Raw genomic sequence first — 26,171 nt, forward strand, 5'->3', positions numbered from 1 at the left:
CTTTAGAAGCCCTGCAAAAGCAGATGTCACATGAACACAAAGGGTGTTCAAAACCTTGCTGGCTGGGGCTCCTTACTTTCTTACCCTTAGGATGTTTGTGGTTGAAAATGACTTTTTTCATCCTCACACTGTAACCATGCAGCACAAGCAAAATGGTCAGAATTTGATTCTTCAGTAGCGCTCCAAGTCAGGAAAGGACAGAAGACTTTAAAGAAAGGAGTGCAGATTAATTTAAAATAGAGTATTTGGGATCTCTTTGTTTCCCTAATGTTCTTCCTTGTAAAGAGAAATTATCAATTATTCATCTTTTTAGACATGACATCAGATCTCTCTCTATTTAGCTTTGGAGAAGTTATTCCAATTTCTACAAACAGGAAATACCAATCAATCTTTCATGCAGTTTTGGGAGGTTTTTTTTGAGTAGTAGGATTTATGTTTTCTTTTTTTAGAAGAGCTGGCAGAAGGTGTGAGTCATGTTTAAGATTAAACTATTTTGGTTTTTTTCTCATCTATGTTCTTTTTCTTTTCCACAGCAGCAACAGCGTTTAACCTCAGTGTGTGATAATCCTCCATGTGGCATGAACAGGCATATGCTGCATTTCTAAAATTTCAGACAAATATAGAGCACCTAAGTCCTAGCAGCTTCCTAAACCCCTTGGAGATTCAAGCTACTATTTTCCATGCTTCAGCTAGGGTTATACTAGTGTATGTTGGGTCTACGTAGCCAGCCTTATGAGATGGATGTGAAAGAGGTGCATGGGAATGATATTTATTGTTGATACATATATTGTTGGAAAAGTACTGAGAAGCCTAAAAGTTACAGTAAAAGGACAGGAGGTTGGGGGAAGGAGCTTAATGAGGACAGTTTTATTTTCCTTTATGCCATACCAGCTTTTCAACCGGTACAAATTAATTTAACACCATTTAAATCAATAGACAATATATCAATTAATAACATTTGAGAATTTGGCTGGTTCTTTATGATTGTTGTAAATGAGCCTGTGAAATAAATCAGGTGTTTTGATCTCATTCTTTCCCTCTATCCTGTCCCAGTATCTGCAGAGCTATGTGTTCAACTACTTTACCTGCACTTTACATAGTCCAGCTCTAGTGTAAAAGCAATGACTTAAATGGCTCCAGAGGTAAAAAAAAAACACAACAAATAAATGTAGGGACTTTGAAACATCCAAGAACTGACAGCAGAAACCAGGTGTGCATGTGGATCTTATTTTGTGTAGGATGGGATAACAGGTCTCTTGAGCTGCAGAAGAAAACTGTGATTGCCAGGTTCTTGTGCAGAGAATGAGGCACTGTGATTGTTCTCAGTGTTTCCTGTGCAGGGCGGTCTCTTCCAAATGAAAAAGAAGCTAGCAAAAAAATGAGTGTTAAAAAAAAAAAAATCAAAAAGAAAATAGGAAGGAGAAAGGAATAAAGAAAGGGAGGTTAAGGGAGGGAGAGTAAGAAGAAATTGCATTGTCCATCAGATAAAATATTCCCGTTTGCACTCGCTCACTGTGTTTTGCAAGTCAATGTCAGCTTTAAAGGAGCTCTCAAGATTTTCTGGGTATTCCTTCTCCTTTTTCTGGCTATTTCGATGTGCTTGTTTGTGTTGATAGAGGAATCTGCTCATGATGGCAATGATGCAGAAGATGATGAATATCACGACTGCTATTACACCTGTAAAGGGGCAAAAAAGGAAGGATAGAAAGAGTGAAAACCAAAACAAAAGGCTCAGTTACCTCAAAAATGTGTTACCAATGCACAGGAGCTAGTTGGTATAATAGATCAGTTCATCTCAGTCATACACAACCATATGCCTACATCAAACCCTCCCTGGTAGTTTTTATTTCTATTTTGTCACCTTAAGAACACTTAAAATAGAGCATGTATTGATATAATTGGCCAAATTTCTGTAAAACTATGCTTTCACTGGAAATTAAGTTAGTTCAGTGTGTTTGCTTTTAAAACACTAGATCTGTATGCTCATACAAATTCCTCCTCTGTCATATTTTCTTCTGTCTTATCTCTGGGAACCTTGCATGAGCTTTGCACACTTTGGTTTATAGCTTCTAGATATTATCAAAGGCAGCTCTCTACAGGGCATGCTATAAAATAAACAGAGATAAATTTTCTTCTAGGCTGTTACAGGAAAATTAAAACCATACATGACATTATGAGGACAATATACTGTTCCCCAGTATATAAATACTTCCATATGACCATATGAATTCCACTACACCACCAGATTACAAAGAGAGAGCTCAGGAAATACTAGATAAGTGAATACTCTACAAAGAATTCACCAGTGTGGTGTGTAAAAAACCTGCTGCTTAGCTGGTTCTTAGAGCAGAGACTCACATGGAATCAGAGAACACCTGGAACCTCTGGAGATCATCTTGTCCAGATCCCCTGCTCAAGCAGGCAGACAGGCAGAGTTTAGGTATATTTTAAAAGACTCAGGTTCCTGATGATCCATGTGTGACCACAACAATCCACAATGCACTTTCCTACCTAGGTAGCTTCACACAGATACATGCTAACAAACAGAGCAGATACTAGACCTGCATCAAATTACAAAAAAATCCTTGGACTTCATAGAGCTCAGATTTAAAATCTAGTAGGTTTTTTGCCTTGACAGAATTATTTTTTGACTGTAGTCTTTAGAAATGAAGTTACCTCCAATCACAGCTGAATCACTTCTGACTGCATTGGTGAGAGGTTCTCTTTCATCTGTCTTCCCAAAAGGATCTGCAGTTGGTTAAACAAAAGAGAACTTATTTTCTGTATCAGCTGCTCATCTTCTCTGTGGCTTAGACAGAAGTGTCCTCTTATGAATTCTAATCTGTTTTCAAAAGATGTGATTTGGGGGACTGGAAAACTGAACCAGAAAGGTCTGAAAAATAAAGTGAGTTTGCGGAACAATTTTCATCAGGAAATTTTCTTCAGGAGCAAATTCTAATAAGGGTATATTTAAAAGGACACAGAAAGTTTCACATGAACAGCTGAAAGTGTTGTTTCAGTTCAGCAGAAGACATTCAGAGAGACATTTCAACTAAACAGCCTGTTGGGAGCTTTTCTCACTCAGAGATGTATTACTATATTTTTTGTTGTTACCTAAGAAATGATAGCAGAAAGAAGCCAAAAGAAAGGGATGCTAGGCACATTCAGAGCTGACCTATGTTTGTAGATGAGACATACAACTTGAATTCAATCCCATGACGAGAAGCAGTCTCTGCTTGGGACAACTTCTTGAAAGAGATGATTTTATCTCTGTTATAGAAATGCAGTGGTCAAATTGGATCCAAAACAGAGGGATCAGAAATTAACTCATATTAAAGGCTCCTTGATGTTAGAGCTCTCTTGTACTCTGTCTCAAAATGACTACAGTAGAAACACTGAAAGAGAATGTCAGTTATTTGACTCAAATTCAGATCCAAATCTGAAAGGTCAAGGTCTTCCTGATGTCAGTGGAGTTTCAGCAGTGGACATACTTTTTAGTCCAGTATGTTTCAGAGGATACCATGTTTTCTACTGCTAGCTGAATCCAGCTTTTTTGCACCTTCACATTTTTCTTTTCTCTTCACCTTAGCCTTTCCTGTGAAGGGATTCATATTTGTGTGTGTCTCCTTTACAAGGCTCCAGGCTGTCATACAGAGAATATACATAGGGAGAGAGTCAGGGATCACTGTCTCTGCTGTGTATTATGTAATGCTCTGCCAAACTGCTCTTTCTGATGCAAGAGGTGGAAGCCTGCCTGAGAAATTTGGTGTTGCAAGGTTTATTGTAATTCAACATCCTTGCCTTAGTAACAGACTCAGCCCCATTTTGGCATGCCATTTCTGAAGAGGATTTTTTTTTTACTGAAACAAGCAACAATTTTGTTGCATCAAAACAGCCTGAATCAGACAACCACCAAAATAATCCAGACAACCCTGGTGGGTTGGGACTATTTAAGTTCTTAAAGGGGACACTTTTTCCTTATTATTTACATCACTGATAGCTGCCTCAAAGAGGTGCAAAGACATGAGCCTCAAAGAGGCCTTAGTATTTTTAAAAATGAAGATCTTCTTGCAAGTTTTAGGGGTGGAATGATTTCTGTTCAGTCACACTCATCCTGAAAAGATGCAGTCCCTTAACTGAGCTACAGATACAAAAGGGACTTGTGGGGCCCAATGAACACCTCCAGTACGTCCTTTAGCACATGAATGGCAATCACCAATCACAGACCTGAGCCATCAGCTTCAAACCTACTGATGAGAGCCCCCTTGCCTGGTAATTGTGTGCACAGAGTGACATTCCCAAGAAACAGCCATGGCAATGCTTCATCTCATCTCCTACATTTGTGGGACTGCGATGGGAATGAAAATATATTTTTACACACAAATATAGAATGCATCATAGAAAAGGTAAGGTGGGAAGGAAATCTGGGGTCATTTAGCCTAAACACAGGCCTCTGATCATAAGCTCAAAACAGGGCCAAATTCAAAATTAGATCACAGTTGGTAGTAACTTTGTACATCATCAGTAGATTCATCTCACTTTATTTTTCAGTGTATATGAATCAATTATATAAATCAAAACTAGTAATTTAGTTTATTTATTTATTTATATTTAGTCAAAGAGGAGAAGAGCCTACAATTATTTTGTACCCTAAGATGGCTGTCAAAGATTGATAGTGTGACTCACTGATTTCTTTCCACAGATCAGAAGAGGAGAGCAATCATTCTTTCAGACTGAAGATGAATTAACTTTCTGCATAATGGGGATTTGGTGAGGTATTTTTTATCCGATCCCTCAGTTGAAGCCAGTGAATTCAGTGACAATTAAAAATTTACATCTGTTCTACAACTGTTCTCCTGTACTAGAGAAAAAATTGCAATTGGTGCCAGAACATGGCACTAGTTGAAAAGAGTAATGAAAAAATTATTAACTATATATGAAAAGGTATGGAATTAAATTTCTATATTACAATTGTATAAGATGTTATTTGTGCCTAAAAGATTATTTAACACCGAATGCAATCAGCACTCCACTATTTTTTTGTTACCAGAACTTGAGCACTGAGAAGAAACCAGAACAAATGTTGAAGAGCAGTTTCAAAATGGAGGCTAACAGCCAACAAGCCCCAAGAATTATATTTTGTCTGAGAAATAAAATCAGGATACAAGAAGAGGGTGGTTTTTTACAGTGCAGCAAATGGCCTGTAATAGCAGAGCCATCTCCAGTGGGAAGACAATACACTCTGAAGCCAAGGAATAGCAATACTGGGTCTCATCTAAGACCTTAACAGGACATCCTCCTTCTTTTAGATAAAGCTGCTGGCATTAAAACTTAATTCACTGAGGCTGGAAGCCTCAGATCAGGTCAGAATGCTCCCTAGAATTCATCTAGTCCAAAGCCCTACTCAAATCCAAGTCTGTTAGAGATAGTTTTTCACAGCTGTATCCATTTGGGTTTTGAATATATCCAAGGATGAAGACTTTACGATCTCTCTGGGCCTCATGCCACTCTTCTTACCAAGTCTGTATCCTGTGGGATTCTTCCAAGCAGCTCCATGAGAAGGTCAAAGGTTGCAGTCATGCATTTCTGCCTTTTTTCCTTCCTCTGAGTATCCTCAACCTCACCATCTGATAATTGCTACAGGCTGTCCTGGCATACCCCCAGCCAGTCAGAGCTTGTTTGGAAATAGCAGGTCCAGCACAATTAGCACAGTGAGACAGAACTTCACTGTTTAAGGTGCCTTTCAGAAGCCAATCTTTTCTGTGTAGTTCCAGACTTCTGAAAATACTTGACATTTTTTACTTTAAATGCTTGAAGACCTGCTCTCAGCTGAAGAGGATACGCAGCTCAAGGCTCCACAATTCAGACAGCTGAATCTCCTCTGTAATTTTTACAGCATTTTAATATTAAGAAAAAATACCATAGGAAAAGTCTATTATCTCTATACCATTAATACAGAATTCAAAATAACAAAATCTTTACATGTGCCTCAGCGAGGAAGAAGATGATCTGCAGATCTTTGTTAAATATAAAAACCGCAGTAAGTCACCTCTCATTTTGTGTTTCCTGATCAGAAAAAGTGTGTTCAGATAACTGTGTGAATAGATTTTATTCCATATCTGTCTGTGAGGAAACTTTTTTTGAATACAAGTATTCCTTTCTGAAGGAAATAGCTTCAATTGTTTTCAACTTACAAATATAGAAAGCTTTTTTCACACACTTAAAGAGTTTTCCTAGTGGGCTTTTTTGTTGTATCTGCACATTAGAATATCGACATAGACATGTACAGCCTCCTTTGAAGTTCTATTTTTCTTCTCAGACACTCAATAACGAGAAATTGGGAAGTGATGAATTGAGATATGAGCACTAAATTTGAAAGTTAATCCTTGACTCTGTTTTCTTTTTATTTCTTAAAATGTGTCCTTTCCATGTAGAGATGTAATGCTTAAATACATCTATAGAAATTATAATTTGCTACAAATTGGAAAAATTTTTAAACAAGAATCAACCGTCCATTGCTTTTACTTTAGTATATAAAGACATGAAGTCTTCAGAGCACATCTGTTCTAAAGATCTTATTCAGGCTTTAATCAAATCCAGTGTGAACATTGAGACAGGAATGTCAGATAATTCATCACATTGAGAGGAAATCATATTTTAGAGCACAGAGTGGCAAGACAGGCATGAGTTTTTATAATAATTCTGCATTTCTGATGCAAGGTTGCTTAACCTTAACAATAGAGTGCAACTGATTGTATGCTTTAAATATTTAAGTTCAAATGCTACACTCTGCTCTGTGTTCTGTCCTGAAGTCCTGTTCTGAGCCTCAGGTTTTACTGCTCTCTAAACTCCTTAGAAAAATTAGATCATTGAGGTGACAGATCACAGGGCAAAGAGTTCATCTGTTCAGTATCATTGCCCATTCAGGACTCACAAGACACATTTGTCTGTGCATCAGAGCAGACACCTCAGACAACTGGAGGCAGTGAGAAGGAAGTGGGGGGCTGGGGAGGAGCACATGCACACTGGCAGCCGCTCTCCAGAGTAATCAGCAGCCTTTTTCCCTATGCAGAATGCTAATAGCATCATTTGTTTTCTGCTGAATATCTTAGGCAGAAGCTGCAGGAAATGGGGATTTGATGCAAGTACAAATGTGAAAGAATTGCGTTATGATCTGTACCAGAGTTTTATTAGTTATAAAAAAGAAGAAAGTAGCTTTATAGGTCAAGGGGCAAAAAACAGCCCTTAATTTGCACTCCTTTCTGGTCATTAAGAATTCTGCCACATCCACTGGTGACTAAAGCAGCAACTTGATTGTCCCTGTTCATGGTGACAACTCTTCCAGCTGCTCTCAGTTTCCTTCTCTGCATACAAATTCACATATGCAAAATGTTCAGATTCCCAGAGGACAGCTTCAGAATTGCAAAAGATATACAAACAATTGGGATCATCTTGCTGGTACTGCTTAAGTAGTGCTCCCTCTCTTTAGTCTATGAGAATGAGGTACAAGCACCTAGTGGAAGTCACACATGCTGAGGGGTTTGTACAAGAGTTTTTGCTCATTTCTGTTAGGGTGGGAACAAATTTGAATTGTTTTTAGTATGACTTCTATTGCTTTATCACCACTGGGATACAGAATCTGTGTAACACTTATGTTATCCTTGGAGATCTGCAGCACTGGAATTATCTGGAGTGGACATGAATGACAAATCAGGTGCATTAACCAAACTTTCAAAGCTTTTTCAGTACAGCTTTGGGACTTTTTCTGTTTGCCCTAGGCAGGCATGTCTTAGGTGAACCAGGAACTTAGTCTGAAAACATTGTTTCAGAACAATGACTTTTAAAGGGGACTTGACTAGTCCTGATGCCCTTCCTCAACACTCCTGATTCTGAGAGAAAAAGCAACTTCCACTACTCATATTACTGCAAAAAGGAAGGAAACCTCACTCTATCCTTTAAACTCCCCACTCCCCTCCCAGCAGGACGTACCTGATGAGGAATATATTGTGGTTGCTGTGTTCACATCAGCTTCCAGCATGGATGCACAGCTGGATTCCGTCAGGGAACCCCTGACAGTCACGGGAGCCACGCTGGGATGGCGTAAGGCAGCTTTCAGGGGAGCGATGTGGTTGTACTGAACAGAGGACAGGCAGCCAGTGAAACCATAGGCATTTGCCTTGGAGACTTCTGGATCCAGGGACAAACTGTCTGCAGTACAAAGGAAAAACACTCTGCCAATTGACTGTTTTAGGAAGGCATTAAGAAAATTAATCCTCTTTTGCCTTACCCATCCCTTTTACATCTATTATCCAATTTCAACTCTTCAGGTTCTCCTTCAGCAGCCTACAAATTCTCCCTAGCCTGACCCATGAGGTTCCCAAAATCCTTTCTCTATAATGCTACTCACCTTGAATTGTCTTGCACATAAAAACCTGCACTGCACTTTTTTCCTCATCCATTTTCTCTGCTAATGGACAATATCTAGCATGTCATATCTACAAACCATGACAATAACAACAACAGCAACAACAATTCTAGTAAGTATAATAGCAACACCAAATACCATTGAACTCTGGCTCTCTAACCTTTGTTTTTGCATCTGCTCACATCATCAATTGCACATATATGGACCTTCAAGGATTTCCATCTCCTCCACTCTTTGAATGAAAGACCCTGTTCTTTATTTTCTGTCATAAAATGCTTTATGTGCATTTCTGTCACTGATTGGCTTGCTACCTCAGCTCCCATCCTTCTTCAAGAGCTTATTATTAACTTTTCTGAAGCACCTTTTCATGTTACTACTTTTTTACTATCAGAATTCTTAAGAATCTTCTTAGTTATGAGTCAGGATTTCACTCTACCTACTAACCCCATTCATTAATAAAATAAAGAATAAAACTATACCTCTTCTTATCTAAATCAAAATTAAAACAAATATCTCTGTGTTATTTTCCAGCCCATAGGTAAAATAGCACAAATAACTTATCTGTTAGTATGTGTTCAGTTAAATTTCACAAAGAGCAAGAAAATCAAGGGCAAGTTTTTTTATAGAATCATAGAATGGTTTGGTTTGGAAGTGACCTTAAAGATCATCTCATTCCAACCCCTTGCTATGGGCAGGGACACCTCTTACTAGACCTCGTTGCTTGGGGTCCCATCCAAGCTGGCCTTGAACACTTCCAGGGATGAGAATCCATAACTTCTTTAGGTAGCCTGTTCCAATGTTCCACCTTTAGTAAAAAATTTAGTTCCCCAAGTTTGAATATCAAAGATTGTTTGGGTAAGTCAGGGAAGGACAGTGAAGACATTTTCTATTTTCTCCAAACTCATATTATTTACTTTCCAGAAATTGAAATCCATGCTGCTCAGAGGTCTCAAACATGATGTGCTTTATATCTAGGTCAATCAAACAAGAAAAAAAGCCTACAAATGCACACAGATACAGAATCAAAACTTATTCAAAGTCTTAAAAAATACCTGCTAGTGGAAAAAACCCCAACCTTCTAGCACTGAAAATTTTGGGAATACTTCCAATGAAATTGGGAAATAAGGGTTCCTAGCTTTTCAAGTTTATTTCCAAATCCTCAAAGAATAGGATTCTAAATTTTAAAATAAGGTCCAATTTTTCCATTATTATTCAAATACAATGGTTTTACAAGTGGTCAGGATTTAGGAAAAAAAAAAAAAAAAGCCTTCTCTCACAGCTGACATTGCCATTTTAATTATATAAACTTCTTTTTATGTATAAGAAAATACAGAGAAATCTCAAAGCCAGCCCAAATCATACATTATTTTTGTGTTCAAGATCATGTCATGCCATGCACCCAGAGGGAATTAGCCGAGAAAGATTTCTAATTATGTTTGAGCATCTTTGTGGAAGTGTAACACAGAAGAGTGTGGCTGTTCTCAGTAAAGCAAGGTACAGTATCAGCTACCTCTCCCAGGGGCCTTACAGGAGAAATGCTCAGTTTGCAGAGCTGTCAGGGGCACAGCCTCTGAGCTGCAAGATGGGAAGGGAAACAGTGAGGCTTTGCCACTGGAAAACTGCAATCTTGCAGAAGTTCTTGCATTTGCTCTTCTGAAAGTATGTAGGAATTGACAGCATTCAGATTTTTAATGAGATTTTGGCTGAGATGTTACAAAGCAGGCAAAGAATTGCTTCTAAGTTCCTGTAAGAAGGTTCATATGTACTAAAAGACTGATTTACAGTATTTGCCATCTTTGTTGAATTTATAAAATCCTTTGCAAACATTCCTACACTCAGCCTTTATTGTTTTCTTAGCTCTGACACAAAAGGTGAATTTGTTGCTTATCTTTTATAACCAGGCAATCTAAGAGGCTCTGTTCTACCCCAATGTACAAAAAGTAAAGCCTAAGAAATAATGCATTCCTCTTTCATTGTACAGTAGTTTGAAAAGTCTAAGGTTCAGTACTTTTGAGGGCATTTTTAAACATTACACTAAGGGCCAATTCCATGGGCCTTTTGTCAAAAATAAGCTTTGCATGTATGAGAACTCAGAGATATGTTGCTGAAAGCTTTTAAAATTTTGGGAAAAAAAATTAAAAAAATCAAAAGAACAAACCAAAAACAACCCCAGAGTTCTCTGGTAAAAATTCCATGAGCACAAATACTGTTTGCTTTATCATACAGCTTTAGGTGTGTGCCTGGTGTGTGTCAGAAAGGGGGGCTCCCACTGCTCTCAACAAGAAAGCTGCGTGATTTTGTTGTGAACAACTTGTGCTGCCCTCTGAATTCTTGAGAGGATAATGTAATTCTGTGATTATGACACATTAGCTCTATGAAAGGCTTATTAAAGGACACCGAGTTCTTTGGAGTTTTTGCATCACAATAAGATGTTTTCCCAAAAGGTGTTTTCACTACATGACACGATGCTCAGTGAGAGAAGCAACTCACTGAAGTTCTGTGGTCTGTGCTGCAGCCAAGGTCATAAGAAACTTCAGTGGCCTTCCTCTGACCTGGCAATGCTGGGAATCTTTCCATGCATTTCACTGGTCTGGAAAATCACACTGAATTGCTGCTGATGGCTTGGTTTGATCTTCTGACATTTTAGCATTTCATTTCCATTCCCAGCACTGGAGACTGAGTTATTTTGGCAAATTTCTACACAGAGAATAAGAAGGCAGTCTTTTTCAGCTTTAAGTAATTAAACTGCTCATTCTCCACAAATTAAGTTTACCCCCACATTTAGGAAGTAATTTTTAAGCTTTATCTGCTGAGTTGTGCATAAGACGGCCTGGCTTCTTGTTGGGTCCCTGTAGTTGATCCCTGGAAGCTGCCTGCAATGTCACAGCTCAGCAAGTTTTATGTTGGTTTTCCATGTATTTGCAATGGCTTTCCATGATAATGAGGATTAAGTTTAACATGTGGTTGTATTTTTTAAACTTTACAGATTGTATCAACATAACTTATGTGCTGATTTATTATTATTCAGAAAATCAGACATCCTGTTCCTCTTCTTTTTCATTACACACCTTTGCCACACACATAGCACTTGTTTTAAGATTTTAGATAAAGCAATTTTTAGTCTTCACATATCAGTAATGGGAAATTAATTTTCCTCATGAATAGAATTCCATGAGAATTCTCTAGGACCAAGCATCAATCTGCCCAGTAATGAAACAGCAAATTGACATAGTAAATGATAACAAGTAGGACAGGTAACTGGAATCAAAGAGAAATCAAAAGTGTTAATTTTTGCAGGGAGATAGATAAAATATATATATAAAAAAAGGTAAAATAGCCTCTTCCTAAAGGTAACACTGTGTAAAACAGGACCATAAACATTAATCAATAAATTTTTGTTATTTCTTTATAACCATTATTTTCATGTCACCCAGAAACCTAAACCTCATTTTGCCAAGGTGCTGAACAGGACTGGCAAGGTTACCCCTTGGACATTGTCACCAGATTTGAACCCACAACCTTGAGGCAGAAGACACTTGTAGTCTCCACACACTGCACCTGTCTCAGAAGAGCAAGGCAGTGTGCAGGTACCTTGAAAAATGTGCTGTTGTATCCATCAACAATCTCAGTGAACACTGCTGACATTAATCACTCAGTTCGAAAGGGCAGAAATCTTGGGTTAGTCTGGAACCCAAAAATGTGACTTTGGAATAATCTCTTTTCCTGGTGTGAGTGCGCCACAAAGACTGTGGAGTGAAAACTACAGAAGTTTTTCCTGGTTATAACAACTGAGGTAAACCAGCTTGACTCTTGCTTAATGAAAGGATGAATTTGAACAGGGGACAGGCTTCAGACAATCAGTGCCCCTCCCAAGCACTTCTGAAAAACCAAGAAACAGCAAGAGCAATGTAAAGGTCCTTCCTCTCATGAGGCTTCCCAGGAATGAACAGAATGCCCAAATGAGCATGAGTCTGGATTTGTTTTGTTGCAATTGAACATTTTGTGCCAAGTGTAACATTTAAGAATTTTTATTTCATTAGGCTTTGCAAAGATAATTTAAGGTATGCATTTATTATGTTTTCTCAAAGACAGTTAATAATTGAAAATGAGGCACTTGGAGTTGCATTGTGAAATTTGTTACATGTCATATTTGACATTTGAATCCTAATCTGCCAGAACACAACCAGCCCTATGTGACTCTGCATGGGCTGAAAACATAATCCATAAAAAGAAGAAAATATGCAAGAAGGTGGAGAGATGATGTACAAATGAGTACATGCTTGCATCAAAAGAAGACAGCTAAAATCAACTCAAGTAGCAAGAATTCAGTCTAAAAATAAAATTTCTGGGTAGAAGCAGATGACCTTGGACTGCTATTTAGGCAGCACTGTCATCAAGAAAACTGATATTTAAGCATGGTTTTATGAACAAAGGGTAAATTATTTTGCTGGGGAAAAAGTTGGAATAGATCTGGCCTCTTTTGATAGAGGCTTGATGTCATTATCAGCTTAGACCTTGGATTGCTTGGACTGCCTGGGGTAGCCAAACTTTGCTTATTTTAGGTGCTTGCTATCTTGGTCCCAAAAGCCTCTCCTTCATCTTATGTAGTAATTTCCATTATCCTCAGCGCTTTACTAGGCTTAAAAGCACCCTAAAATTCACCTAAGAGATCTTTGTTCATTATAAGGTCTTAGAAATAGTTATTTAGGGTGAGAAGAGTCTGAAGTAAAGAAAAGAGCTTTGCAGTGACCAGAAGAGTCCAGCCAATATCTCTTGCAGAGGTTTTATTTTTTAAACCATAAATTGTGACCTGGTGAGCTTAAAAACAGGAATGTCTTTCCAGAAAAAAAAAAAAAAAAAGAAAAGAAGAAAAAAAAAAAGAAAAAGAAAATAAAAAATGGAATTAAGCATTTTTCACAGAAACTCTCAAAAAAGAAGGCATTTCTTTAAGGCAGCTATTGTATTTCAGAGTTAATGACAACTTACCCCTTTTGATTTAGTTATCCCGTTATCATCTACCCCTATATAATATTCTTGGATGAACTACTCTATGATCACTATACACTTCAGTGTATAGATTCCATTTTCTCCTCATGAACTTTTAATAAGAAAAGCCATTGTAGAAATCATAAGAATTGTACTGCACCTACATAATGATTTTAATAAAATTACTTGCCAGATAAACTTTCTTTTATGTATACTTTATATCAAAGCTGAATGACTCAGTGGAAATTTGAGTGTGTTTTAGCTCAGGCTTTTAGAGATAAAAGATATCATGTTCCTGCGCTAGAATACACAATCATTGATGCTACCCGTGTGGGAAGGTCTGCTAATTGATCACTTTGAAGACACAAATAAATTAGCTCAACACTAATAGGTTCTAAAGAAATACTTGCAACCTTTTTCTTCAAAATCCTCTTGAATCCTTTCAGTGCTACCCTTTTACTCTGGTATCCCTACACAGCTACTATATTAAATTACTCAGACATGAATACACAAACAATGAAATTCACTTTTCTGCATCAGAGATTATTTTTCCCAGGGCCTATAAGAGTGAAAAATTTAGACATGTTGAGGCACAGTACAAAGTTTTTGAGGATTTATTAAAGTAAACCCACAAACAAATGAATTATATTTTCTACTGGGATAGCAGCTTTTTGCAGAAAACACCTAAACACACGCAAAAGTGTGTCTCTGAGATCAGAGAATTACAAAATAGTTTAAGCTGAAAGACACCTCTGAAGGTCATGCAGTTCAACCTCTCATTCAAAGCAGAGCCTGCCTCACAGTCAGGTCAGAATGTTCGTGTGGTTAAATACAGCAGTATGATCTCTGCAAGGAGCACTTAAAGTAAATGAACTGGGACTCTGGTTAAAATTTCACTGAGGCTTTGCCATAAACTGTATGACCCACTTGGGGCCTGAATCCAGTGCTCACTAAAGTCCATGGGAAAACTCCCATTGATACCGAGGAGCTTTGGATAGGTCCTTCGGTGTCCTGACTCTATATTTGTGAAATAAAAATGACAACAAACTACAGGATAATAGTATTTTTCTATTGCTATTGGGTACAGTGAGGATGAATTCAACAGACATCTGCTGGCTACTTGAATGATGCTTCCTTTTACTCCCTTGTCTTCAAAGCCACACTTATATTTAGATTGATCTTTCCAAGGCAGCTATATGGTCCCATTAGAGTGTATCTGAAGAGCTCACAGCCTTTAATGCTTTTACCCTCCCAGCACCCCTCTGACGCAGGGCTGTTCTATTATCTATGCTTTACTGATAGAGAAGGGAGATAGTAAAGCTCAGACTGGTTCCAGTGGGAATAAAATGCCTGCTTACCTTTATATCTGCACATAAATGGCTTACCCAAGGTCATTCAAGTAGTCTGTGGCAGAGTGAGTGTCCCTATGTTTTGAATTCTGGCTGAGACTCCTCTGCCTAAAACAGAGGGGCTTTTTTTTCCCAGAATTCACAGCTGGGTATAAGGCAGCCATTGGAAAAAACATAGTCAGTTTGAAAAGAAAAAAATATCAGAGTGTAAGTACCTGAAGAAAGTGTAATGGGGATGGGGTGGGGAGGGGTATGAAGAAGGAGAAACACTATTATTTAAAAAACTGGTCATTTTATAAAAGTGCACTTTTCAAAATTCCAGCTGTGCTAAAATGGCTATCATAAGAAAATGTGGTGAGGAAGAAGTTTCAAGCTTTTATGATGTCCTGCTGGAAGACCTCTTTGAGATCTCCCAGTCAGTGGAAAATTAATGGTGGAGTCAAGAAAAAAGGTGGTATAATCATCTGATTGGGCAGCCAGGATTAGACTGTTAGAGCAGACATATGAGCAGTGGTGTGACAGGAGAGAAGAGAGACAGATTTTCAGATGATTACATAGCATGGATATGTAGGACATGTAGAACAGAGAGTTTTCTGCATGGTTCTTTTTCAATCTACTTACATTTCCTAATGAATGCCTTTAGGTGTGTAACCCTTGTGGCAACCAAAATAAACACTACAGTAAATCTAGAGCATCACATGCCTCTCTGGGAGTTTATGCTTTGCTGAGGGCATGAGCAATGAGAAGGAAAAACTTGGCAGATACTGGTTTAAGTTCATCCGTATTCACCTGGTGAGCCGTCATTAAAAGAAGCTATAGTCAACATTTTACCCATACAACAGGATAAATAATGATTTAACATATTTATGTAAGTTCCACAGTCCCAAAATGACAATGCCCAACTCTCCTTTTTGTACATAAAAGCAATACTCTTAACATTGTAGCTGTAGGAATTTCTGGTTTGGTTTTGTTTCTTTCTGTCATGGAATAGTGTGTAACCTGAATAAGTTTGGAGAAGATACAAAATGGTGAAGAGCAGCTGGTAGACCAGAGGGTTGTGCCACCATTCAGAGGGATGATGACAAGCTGGAGGAATGAGAAAACAAGAACACTGCATTTCAACAAAGAAAATGTGAAGATATGCACCTGGGTTAGAGAAAACCCCATCCAGCAGCCCTGGCTGGGGCTGAGCAGCTGGAAAGAAGCTTTGCAGAGGAAGACAGCTTCCCAGTGGGAAAAAAACATGGACTCACAAGAGTGAGTTCAGTGAAAGGCTGCAAAGATGATTTAGGAACCACAGCATCTCTCCTATTGATAGGAGGATTGAGAGGATTGATAGAGCTGGGATTGCTTATTCTGATGGGAGAAGACTGAGGAAGAACTGTCATTTTGTGAGGGCACTCAGTGTAGCTACAGCTGTGGGATAAAACATGGAAAATTAAATCCTAATACAGAAGAAACAGTTTGTGGAAATTCACTTAACATATGAAAAAGAAACTGGAATTAGGATTAGGCTGGAATTAAAGTGACTTGCTGGGATGCATTGTGACATTTCCAGTACAGCAATAATATCTTTCACCACCTGGATAGCCAAGTTTATGGCTTTATTGTCATTACAGAAATGAACTACTGCTATACTAAAACAAACTTCCAATAAAGTTTGGGACAACAGAGAAATAAAAGAAGGAGAAAAGTCAGTGGTGTTCAGTAGAACTGAATGACTGACCTTTGGCGATACACCTGGGCTTTGGATTTGCAACAACTCACACTTGTGAAGTTAGTCATATTTTTGTGACTGAATCTAGTTTCTCTCCATAATGCTGATCTGTAGCATTTCAGCTTGCTGGCTACATTTTTAGGTGTTTGTGCTACCTTCCATCTTTCAGGTTAGTAAATCTTTGCTTTATTGATTTGGTGTCTATAGCTGGTAACTAGGTAGAGGTTAGGATGCATAACGTTCTTTTAGATTTTAATCACTAAAGCTGGCCATTGACAAAATGAGAATTTTAGCTTAGGTCTGAATTGGGCTGCAGGTTCCCAAACACTTCCACAAAAGAGGCTGCATTCTGAAAAAAAACCCATTATATATAACTAAGGGGATAATCAGGTCCTGCTCTTCATCTACTCAATAAAACGTGATGCAGAAAGCACTAGTGTGATTCTACAGAGTTACACTGCACAAGCAGGCACTACAGGATGTCTACAGCATCTGTCTAGCTGCCAGCCCCACAGGCCTCTGGTGCTAATAATGAAACATATAAAATTGCAGTGGTGGGACAGATGTCAGGCTTGATATGGAGGTCCAATCTGAACAAAGGACTGAAATGTCTGTAATGAAGTAAGCATTTAGAATCTTGCTGGGAAAGAACAAGACTCATATAAAAGAATATGACATACTTGACAATAAAAAAGAGCAGTTCTATTTTCCAAATTTCAGGCAGGGTTTTCCTGGTCTTGTAGTAACTTTGTAGTGTGGAGGAGTAAAGATCAAGAAGGTCCATGTACAGAACATGCAGAATTGTGGCCTAAGTGCTATATGCAATATTCCTTGCAGAATTCAAATGGAAAACGACTGGCAGTGAAAAAAAAGGCAGAGAGGATGAAGGCTCCATTGTGCTGTTCTTATCATTAGGAAACATAAGTGTCTGGAGAGGAGCAAGCTGCAGTCAGCAAAATGGTATCATTAGGCTAAGATGCTGCCCTGTGCAGCCACACAGGCTGTATGAATCACTTCACTGCAGGGAGCAGTCGGAGTACTTAATATTGCTATCAGTGCAAACAAGTAAAGCTGCCAAAGTTTTGCATTGATGAGATATATAAATAGGAGTACTGGAATGCTCAAGCCAACTCTTACAGCAAAACCATCCAAACCAACCCCCAATTCTATCAAAACCCCAACACACAGCACGGGCTAATTCCAGTACTGAAATATCTCACAAGTTAGGAATATTTTTAGTAGAACCTACCTGTGACCTTGCCCAAGGTGAGTGACTTAATGGCCTTAAAATCAATCTCAGAAAAGTTGTGTTTGAGTTTGAGAACTTGATCAACCTGGAAGAGGTCAATAAAATTACTTTAGTACAACAGCACATGGATACCCCTAGATCTCATTGTACTGAAAACTTCTGGGAACGTTCTCAGCTGCAAATCAGTTAATTCTGCCCCCAAGCGTGATTCAGTTTCTAAATATAGCAAAGTGAGTGTGCTTTGATTTTAGCATGAGAAGCTGAAAGGTATACCAGAATAGCCATATAAAGGACTTTGAAGAAACCTCCCCTGCAGAAAAACTTAAAATGTTTGACCCTGAAATCCCCCTGCTTCCCAAAATCCATGTCTAGTCACTTCAGAATACACTCAAAGGAGGCCACTCTAGAAATGTATTGTGAAGAATTAGTTCTGCACAGAGGAAAACCACAGAGCAGCAGACAATAGAAGACTGGTACTTGAGGAAAACCCTGGCTTTTAGCATAACCCTTCTTCTTAGATAATGAGGCCTACCCACTGTAGTTGTGTGATGTGTTATTTTACCACCCAGAGATGGAAACTGTAGAGGAAAAAAAAAAAAAGCAGTGCTGTGTTCTTTTGCCTTCTCATTCTATTCCTTAAGATACAACCTCTCTATAGACTCTGTCCCCCTTCCCTATTAAATGATTTTTTTGCCCAGATCTAGCCAGCCTGTTTTGCAATATGGACAGCTAGAATTAGCCTTAGAAGAAAAGAAGAAAAAGCAGTAAGATTGTCCTCCTCTGCCGGCCTTGGAAGAACAGGTGATGCAGGGGAACAAGGTAAAGGAGGGGTTTTGTATCTCATGATGCTGTCACACTCAGCATGGCTTGCTTCTAGTTTCTAGGATGGGGCACTGCCATGTACATGGTAACTGCACCCTGCATTCCCTCAGCTCTTCCTTTCCTGTGAAAGGATAAGGCAGCTGGGGTCACACTCTCCCTTGAGAAACATACCCTAACTGAAATTACGTTCCTCAGCTTTTTTCTCCCTTTAGCAGCTTTTCCATGATCCACACTGTGTGTTTCAGTGGAGATTACAGATCCCACAGACATCCCCAAGTCCCAGAACCACTCCAATGGTCCAGATGGATTTCTGGCCAAAGATGTTTCCTAATTCACAGTTTGTCATTAGCAAGGGAAGGACCCTTCAATGGAAAACACCACTCACTATTGGGCACTCTTTGAACGGGGTCTAGATGGAGCTTTGCTCAAAGCTACAGGGCTGTTCTGCTGCTAAATCAGTGTGAAACCTTTGTCTCCTGCTGGTGATCAGGCATTGAGATCAGGGAGTCAGATTCCCAGAATTCATAGAATCTTGGCTTGGGTTGGAAGGGACCCTAAAGATCATCTAGTTCAAACCCCCTTGCTGTGCACAGGTACACCTCCCAGTAGTCCAGGCTGTTCAGAGCCCCACCCAATGTGGCCTTGAACACTTCCAGAGATGGGAATCCACAACTTCTCTGGGAAAACTGTGCCAGTGTTTGTGGCCTGAAGTGTTATTTAACATTCAGCATAAGCCATGGCATACCTGTATGATGAGCTCTCTGCCTTCTCTGTTAATCTTCACGTGGTGCAGCTCTCGGTTGGCAAAATTTCCAGAGTCAATGGTGAAAATGAGGAGCCCATCCTTACTCAGCTTGTATCGAACCTGTAAACTGCCTTAAAAGCAGAGCAAAATTGTACATGTAAAACCTGTGTCAGTAATGTGACATCATTCAATAACTTTATGCAACAAATAACTCATTTTCTTTTCACTGCTATGGAGTAACAAGGTTAATAAGTCAAAAAGAAGGTTGAAAGAGTTCAAGCTGTAATGAAAAGTGTGAAGAAAATAAAGCACTGGAGGAGATTTCCTTCCTATTGGGTTAACAAATTGCTATGGAGACACATAACTTAATGAGTAACTAAGTATATCAAAGGCGAGTGTGTCTGTCTGCAGGTCAGACACCCAGCACTGCCAGAAGCTGATGTGCATCCTCCTGTAAGGGAATACTTCCAGCAGAGGGCATGCAGGGCTTGCACTGCTCTATTAAACTAATAATGCAGGGTTTTTATCATTTCTTTTCATCCAGATGTAACAGACAACACAGAAGAAAGTGACAACTGTAAGAATTATAACTTAATTTCAAACAGTTAAAGGCATGTGCTCACATTATCATTTATATGTAATAAAGAAAAAAATAAACCATTACTTCTAACATATTTGAAGGAATTAATGTAGTTCATACAAAAATGAATGCCAAACATCTCATTCAATCTTGCTATCAAAAAAGCCGTCATGACTTCTGATAAATAACAGTACCAAAGATGACAAATCAAAATGCACAAGGAAACAAGGAATCCAGTATGAATTTTAATCTTTCAACAAATGACAATAGAGAGTGTGTATAGATGATATAGATAGATATACATAGCTATAGACAGATATAGATGATATACATATATACACACATAGAGCTACATATGGAATAATCTAAAAGAAAAAGGATCTACTCTGGTAAAATCCCATCAAGCATACTTTTCTGGGAATTAAGTAGCAGAGAGAAAAAAAACCCCTGAAATTTCTGAACTCTTTTTATGCATCAGCAACCAAAATACATGGAACTGTTGTACAACAGAGTTAAAAAGCTTTCCTGGTGCTATTTTTAACTGTCTCCAAAGAGAAAATTATTGCTGACAGCACCCCAACCCTGAAAAATGGTCCTGCATTTATTCCCTGTTCTGAAAATTGTCAGGATTTTTTCCACCTCTACACACCTCACAGTGAAGTTGGTAGTCCTTCAAGATGGAATCCCTAGTCCAGTTAAGATCATTCCCCCTCCTTTTCCCTTGCCAGGATGTTTTCCTCCTAAGAGCTGTACTTTAAAAAAAAAGTTTTTTACAAAATTCAGTATATCCCAGATGAGTACTGACATTCTCAGGGATTTGTAGGATAGAAAAAAAGCTTCCAAAATCAAGAAGGAAAATGAGAATGAACTACTAGGCTGAAGGCTTTTTAGCTGATTGAGAGGTCTGCTGGATAAGGAGAAATTTTAGAGTGAAAATAGAAAAAAAAAAGGTGATAAAAGGCATTTAAATTCTCACACATAGCTATGGACATTAGAGGGGAATTTGTGAAGACATCCAGGTCAGTAAAAACTGCTAAATTATTCAGTGTGATATTATAGGTCCCCATTCAGCTGCCCCAAATCATACTGCACAGCTCCCAGCCCTCATTGCATAGTGAGGGCAAGGAGGTGCTGTCCATCATCATGACTGTCACACTCAAAGGTCCAAACCTAAATCACAATCACATTATCTGCTGCCGAATGAAAGATGCATCAACAGGGATTAACAGTGTAAACATCTTAGAAACACTTCAGAAATACATGAGAAAAGAAGCCCAAGAACAAGGAAGTTCTTCAGATTTGCTCTGGGCAGTGGGAAGGCTGACAGGGAAAAGTAGAAAGGTTGACTGACTCTGCACACCACAGCCAAGATCATCACACTGAATAAACTGGAACTAAAACATGATAGTCTAACAGACTGGGCCAAACTAAAAATCATGTCTCAGCAGAAGAACTTTATAGGCTGCCTCTTACCTGGAGCCTTTGATAGGGATGTAAAGCAAAAATGGAACAGGGCCTGGGTGTGGTCTGTGACCTTTGTAAATGTGAAAAAAAACTTCTCTGCTCTTTTTGAAGGCTATGAACACACACATATATATAAAATGATAATTGGTACTACAGTATGCAGGTGATCAACAACAACCAGCACATCTGTGTTCTAAGGGAGCCAGCATAACATGCAAACTATCCAAGCTCTCAGCTGCAGCAAACAGGGATTTACCCATTGACTTTGTCAGGGAAGCACTGATTTTAAACCAGAAACCATCTGTTCCATTTTTTTGGAGACAATGGAGGAGGCTCTTGGCATCCATTAAGAACAGATCTTACTTTCTAAAGTGGTGCTATTTCACCTTAAATCCTGTAAAGAGGCCAGTGAATGGCATTTTATTTTGTCAAATTGCTTTGAGTTCCAGCGGCAACTTTTTTTATGGACAGCTGCTCTTCAAAACTATTGAATTCAAGCTGGCATTTTGCCTGGGGCCAGATTTCCATTAATGTAAACCAGAAGTACATGGGCTCATCTTTTGAGGTATTTTTGAATTTTCACCATTGTAGATGAGAGCCTGCCTTGCATTCAATACTAAAACTTCTGTGTTCAGATTACAGAATTTTTTTTCCTGGCAGATTAAATTGCTATTTTATCACCTGACAAGCAAAATAAATGGACTGTTAATTAAGATTATAATTAAGAATTTTATTTTATCCCCTGAATTTTGATTATCTGGTCCCCTGACTTTCTCCATCACATCAGCCCAGTGTCAGTAACTGCAAATGGAAATCAGTACAGAAACCAGCTCTATTCTCCCTCTTCTCTATTTTGCATCATTTTTGCCTCACAAGAAATGTTCACACTAATCATAAGCACTGTAATTTCTGTCAGTCTTCTTCTAGTCATGCCTGTCATCCTCTTTTCAGCTCTCCATGTCTAAGCATGCACACCTGGAGTGTCATAATGCTCAAGCAATGTAGAACCAGTTGCGTTCCATCTCTAATGTATGTTGAATTGCTGGAACAATTGTTATTAAGTCAATAAGGGAGAGAGAGAAAGGAAAAGAAAGATAATCTTCTTTTGGGCTTGGGCTAGAAAATTTTAGTGGGCATATTACCCCAGCAGTATTAGGTAAGAGCAGATTCACACATGATTACTGTAGTTATCCTCCTTCAGCTTTGAATTCTACCTTTAGAGCAGGCTGAGAGGGGGGCAGGCTTAGCTTAGCCACAGAGTTACTGAGCACAGCACGGCCTCTTTTCAGCACTTCCTGAAATGCTGAAGGCCTGCCATGCTGCTGGGATGAGACCACTGCCAGTGTCAAAGCTGGCTCTCTGCACATCGCTGTGGGCTTCAGCCTGCAGCCTGCAGTACTGAAATCCATGAGTGTAGGGCTGAGTGACATCTCCCTGGTGATATCAAACAGCTAAGAGCCATTTTAACAGGATTCCTGGGGGTTCCTTGTGCAGAGGGAAGTCCTGGGAAACAGAGACCAAAGGGCAGTATTTATGCCATCCCATGCTGGTGACTAAGTCCGAGGCGGCTTTTCTGAAACAAAACACTCCCAGGACACTTTCAATGATGATGGGGGCCAGCAGTTGTACTTGCTAGAAGAGCACTAATGATCAGTGTCAGCATAACCAACCTCCAGGAAGCTACAGAGCAGCATGGTGCCTTCAAACTGCTTCTTTTTTCTGAGGATAAGCTGCTGTAGCAGCTCTTATGTCTAGTGGTAATAACGATACAAAACTGGTTAGAGATTTCAAAGTGTTCAGTCTAAAGAATAAAAAAAATATTCCCAGACTGCACAGTGTGAGGAAATAGCTTGGTCATAGTGTTACATATTCTATGTCCCAAACCTGTGTTGATTGAACATGTCAACAGGAGAGCTGCCTTTCTTTTGTCTGTGTCTACAGAAGTGCCTCAGTGGAATATCAGAAATAATTTGTTGGCTTAGTGGCCTGTGCCCACCAACTTTACATTCATTCTGGACTGCCAAAACCTGTGTTGAAAATCAATCATTTTTAAGTCATCATCTAGAAAAGGGAAAATGTGACAGAGTGTTCTAGCTCAGGGAAAGACTCCCTTGTTTGAAGGACCTCAGCCAGTGCTAGGTATTTGGCAAAAAGATTAAAGCAGCTTTGCAGAAAAGAGAAATGGATATCAGGAATTTGGTCTATAAATCCATCATTCTTAAGTCAAATTCTTGTCACACAAGTCACCAGGACCACAGGCCTTATGTCATTTCATCTTGAAGGACCTAACAGCAAGGAAGGGAATGATATCCTTTGGAGGCTGAGACTTCTCTGCAGGACCTTTATTTATGGAAAGTGGTTTTAAACAAGCCCAAATTGAACTCAACAACTCTCGCCAACTTCAACAGCACTTTTTAATGACTTCAACTGGCTGGAGCAGCTGGCGAGACATCTTGCTCTGCTCAGAGAAACTGAGGTTAATTCAGGGAGCACATGTGGGTGGCACATGTAAAACTCATGAATTTATCACCATCCTGTAACATCATTTACACATTTAAACCAGGGCGGCTGACAACTCTGATTTGGGGAAAGTGTTTAGGTACTAAATAGTGGAACAGTGCATTAGATAAAAGGGCATTGGACTAACCCTACATGTCTTGTTGCCCCAGAGTCACGCAGAAAAGTGTTTAGGAGTAAGAGAAGTTCTTACAGCTGTCTCAAATTGACAGTCACCCTTGCTGGACTGCTGGATTTTAACTACACCACCACGTGCACCCTCCAGACTCATCCAAGCTACAGCTGAAAGAGAAACTAATTAAGGAAAGCACAAATTAAACAAAGGGTGGAATATATTAGTAAGGTTACTGATACTGCTATTATGAAAAAAAAATTAAAAAAATAAAGAATTCAAGTATTTAGCTGGAAAGCCATTTGCAGCTCATGAGGTATAAATGTTTGTTCACTCCTGACTGCAGAACAACACATGACACTTTCCAGTCATCTCTACCACAAAATATATCTCTGGGAACTCGCACAGTTTCAGTGTGGCAGCGTCCCTCTTCATAGCCTAGCTATTTAAAAATGAACCACTGTTTTCTTGGTTAGGAGCAGCTGGCTTAGAAACATGTTCCTTAATTAGCAGCTTCTCCCCAGGGATATTTACTCAGTAAATTTACTCTCTGTTGGAAGTGCTGCTGGTGATTTTAAGAACAGAGCCCAACTCTTCAGTGTCCAGTGGCATTTAACTAAGAAAGTACTTGCATTTTTTTAGGGGATGACTTTTGCTATTTGTTTTGCATGGAAAAAAAAACAAAGAAAAAAACCTGTTGAACATGTTTGCTGATATCACTATTCAGCTATTACACTTGCTTAGACATTATTGTTTCACAGGGTTAAAAAGAAAAATCCACCACTCAGTTTTTTGCAGTCTCTTCTTGTAATAAAAAAATATAGAAATAGAAGGTTATTTGAATGCCTCTCACTCAATGCTTGAGACATTCAGGACTCAAGGATCATGTTCAGGCTATCCTATATTAAAAAAAAAGAAAAAGAAAAAGAAAAAGAAAAACAACACTTTCTCTTCACAGTGTATTTCTTCAACTTAGAAAAAAACACACACAGCAAAAGGAGCCTATCTGGAGATCCATGACCTCGGTTCACTTTACAATCCTGCTAGACAGCTGGACCCAGATTGAGATTGTCACTTAAACATCAATAAATGTAGATGGTTCCTTTACGTGACTGAGAAATGTGTTTAACCTTCACAGACATCTCATTCATACCACCTGCCAATTGGCAGAACACAGACTGACCAGCAATTAACAAGGAATGGGCAGATGCTTCTTGCTTCAAAGGTAGAAAATATAGCAAAATCTAAAAAATGACCCAGTGGATCACAGTCAGAGAGCTCATGATGCACATACTGAGTGGCCTAAACACAGAGCTTATCCCAGTGATATTAAGGGGACCACATATCTGAACAAAACAACTTGTGTATGTAGTGATGTGGCTGGGTCTAAAATGGGAATATGGCTAACCCATGGCTGTGGGAAAACAATGAACACTGTCTCTCCAGTTCAGCTCATGGGTAAACACACACAGTGGTGCTTATTGCCTCCAGGCAATGGACAGAGCACTGCCACAATTTGGGATCTACCAGCTTGATGGCTGCTGACAAATCATCTTCCTTCTTTATGCCACAGTTTATCCACTGGTAAAATAAGTGAATGTTCATCTATTGGAAAATGACATGACACCTCAGAGGGAGGAGCAATTTTAAAAACCCACTATCAGTCATTATCATTATCTCTACACTCCTAGGATTTCTTTTTGGTGAAGGAAGTGTTCACCATTTCTTTTACAAAGTGATGCAACATTATCTTTTTTTCCCTGAAGGCAATTGGATATAAAGATGAAGGAGAGAACAGAGGGTTTCAGCTGCACTTAGGTCTCCCTGAAAGCACCTGCTTTCTGATGGTAAGATTTATTCTAGAAAATTTTAAACTGTACTTTTTTTACAGATTCTTTGAAATGTTAAAAAACTTTCACGTTAAGATCCTTCATTAACAAAAAGGCTATCACAGAATCATAGAATACTTTGGTTTGGAAAGGACCCTGAAGATCATCTAGTTCAAATTTCCCTGCCATGGAGGGGGACATAGGAAGGGACACCTTTAATTAGACCAGGTTGCTCAAAGTCCTATACAACCTGGTCTTGTACACTTCCAGGGATGGGCACCCAAAACTTCTCTGGGCAATCCATTCCACAGCCTCAGCACCCTCATAGCGAATTTCTTCCTAACATCAAATCTAAACATGGCCTCTTTCAGTTGGA

The 26,171-nt window shown here is 39.0% G+C and overlaps 1 protein-coding gene across 1 annotated transcript in view; it reads right to left on the bottom strand.

The window, feature by feature from the left end:
* Positions 1–433: 433 nt before the first annotated feature.
* Positions 434–26,171, bottom strand: part of CNTNAP5 (contactin associated protein family member 5) — a 269,753-nt gene continuing 244,015 nt past the window's right edge. The window contains exons 20-24 of the mRNA XM_023931219.2: positions 19,294–19,424; positions 17,727–17,811; positions 7,990–8,208; positions 2,677–2,748; positions 434–1,677 (exon numbers count right to left, since the gene is read on the bottom strand). Coding sequence (XP_023786987.1) covers positions 1,481–1,677; positions 2,677–2,748; positions 7,990–8,208; positions 17,727–17,811; positions 19,294–19,424 — 704 coding nt within the window. The 3' untranslated portion in view covers positions 434–1,480. The remainder of the gene's footprint in view (positions 1,678–2,676; positions 2,749–7,989; positions 8,209–17,726; positions 17,812–19,293; positions 19,425–26,171) is intronic.

This window comes from Cyanistes caeruleus, chromosome 7 (genome assembly GCF_971803275.1).
Source record: "Cyanistes caeruleus chromosome 7, bCyaCae1.hap1.1, whole genome shotgun sequence".
Taxonomy (NCBI): domain Eukaryota; kingdom Metazoa; phylum Chordata; class Aves; order Passeriformes; family Paridae; genus Cyanistes; species Cyanistes caeruleus.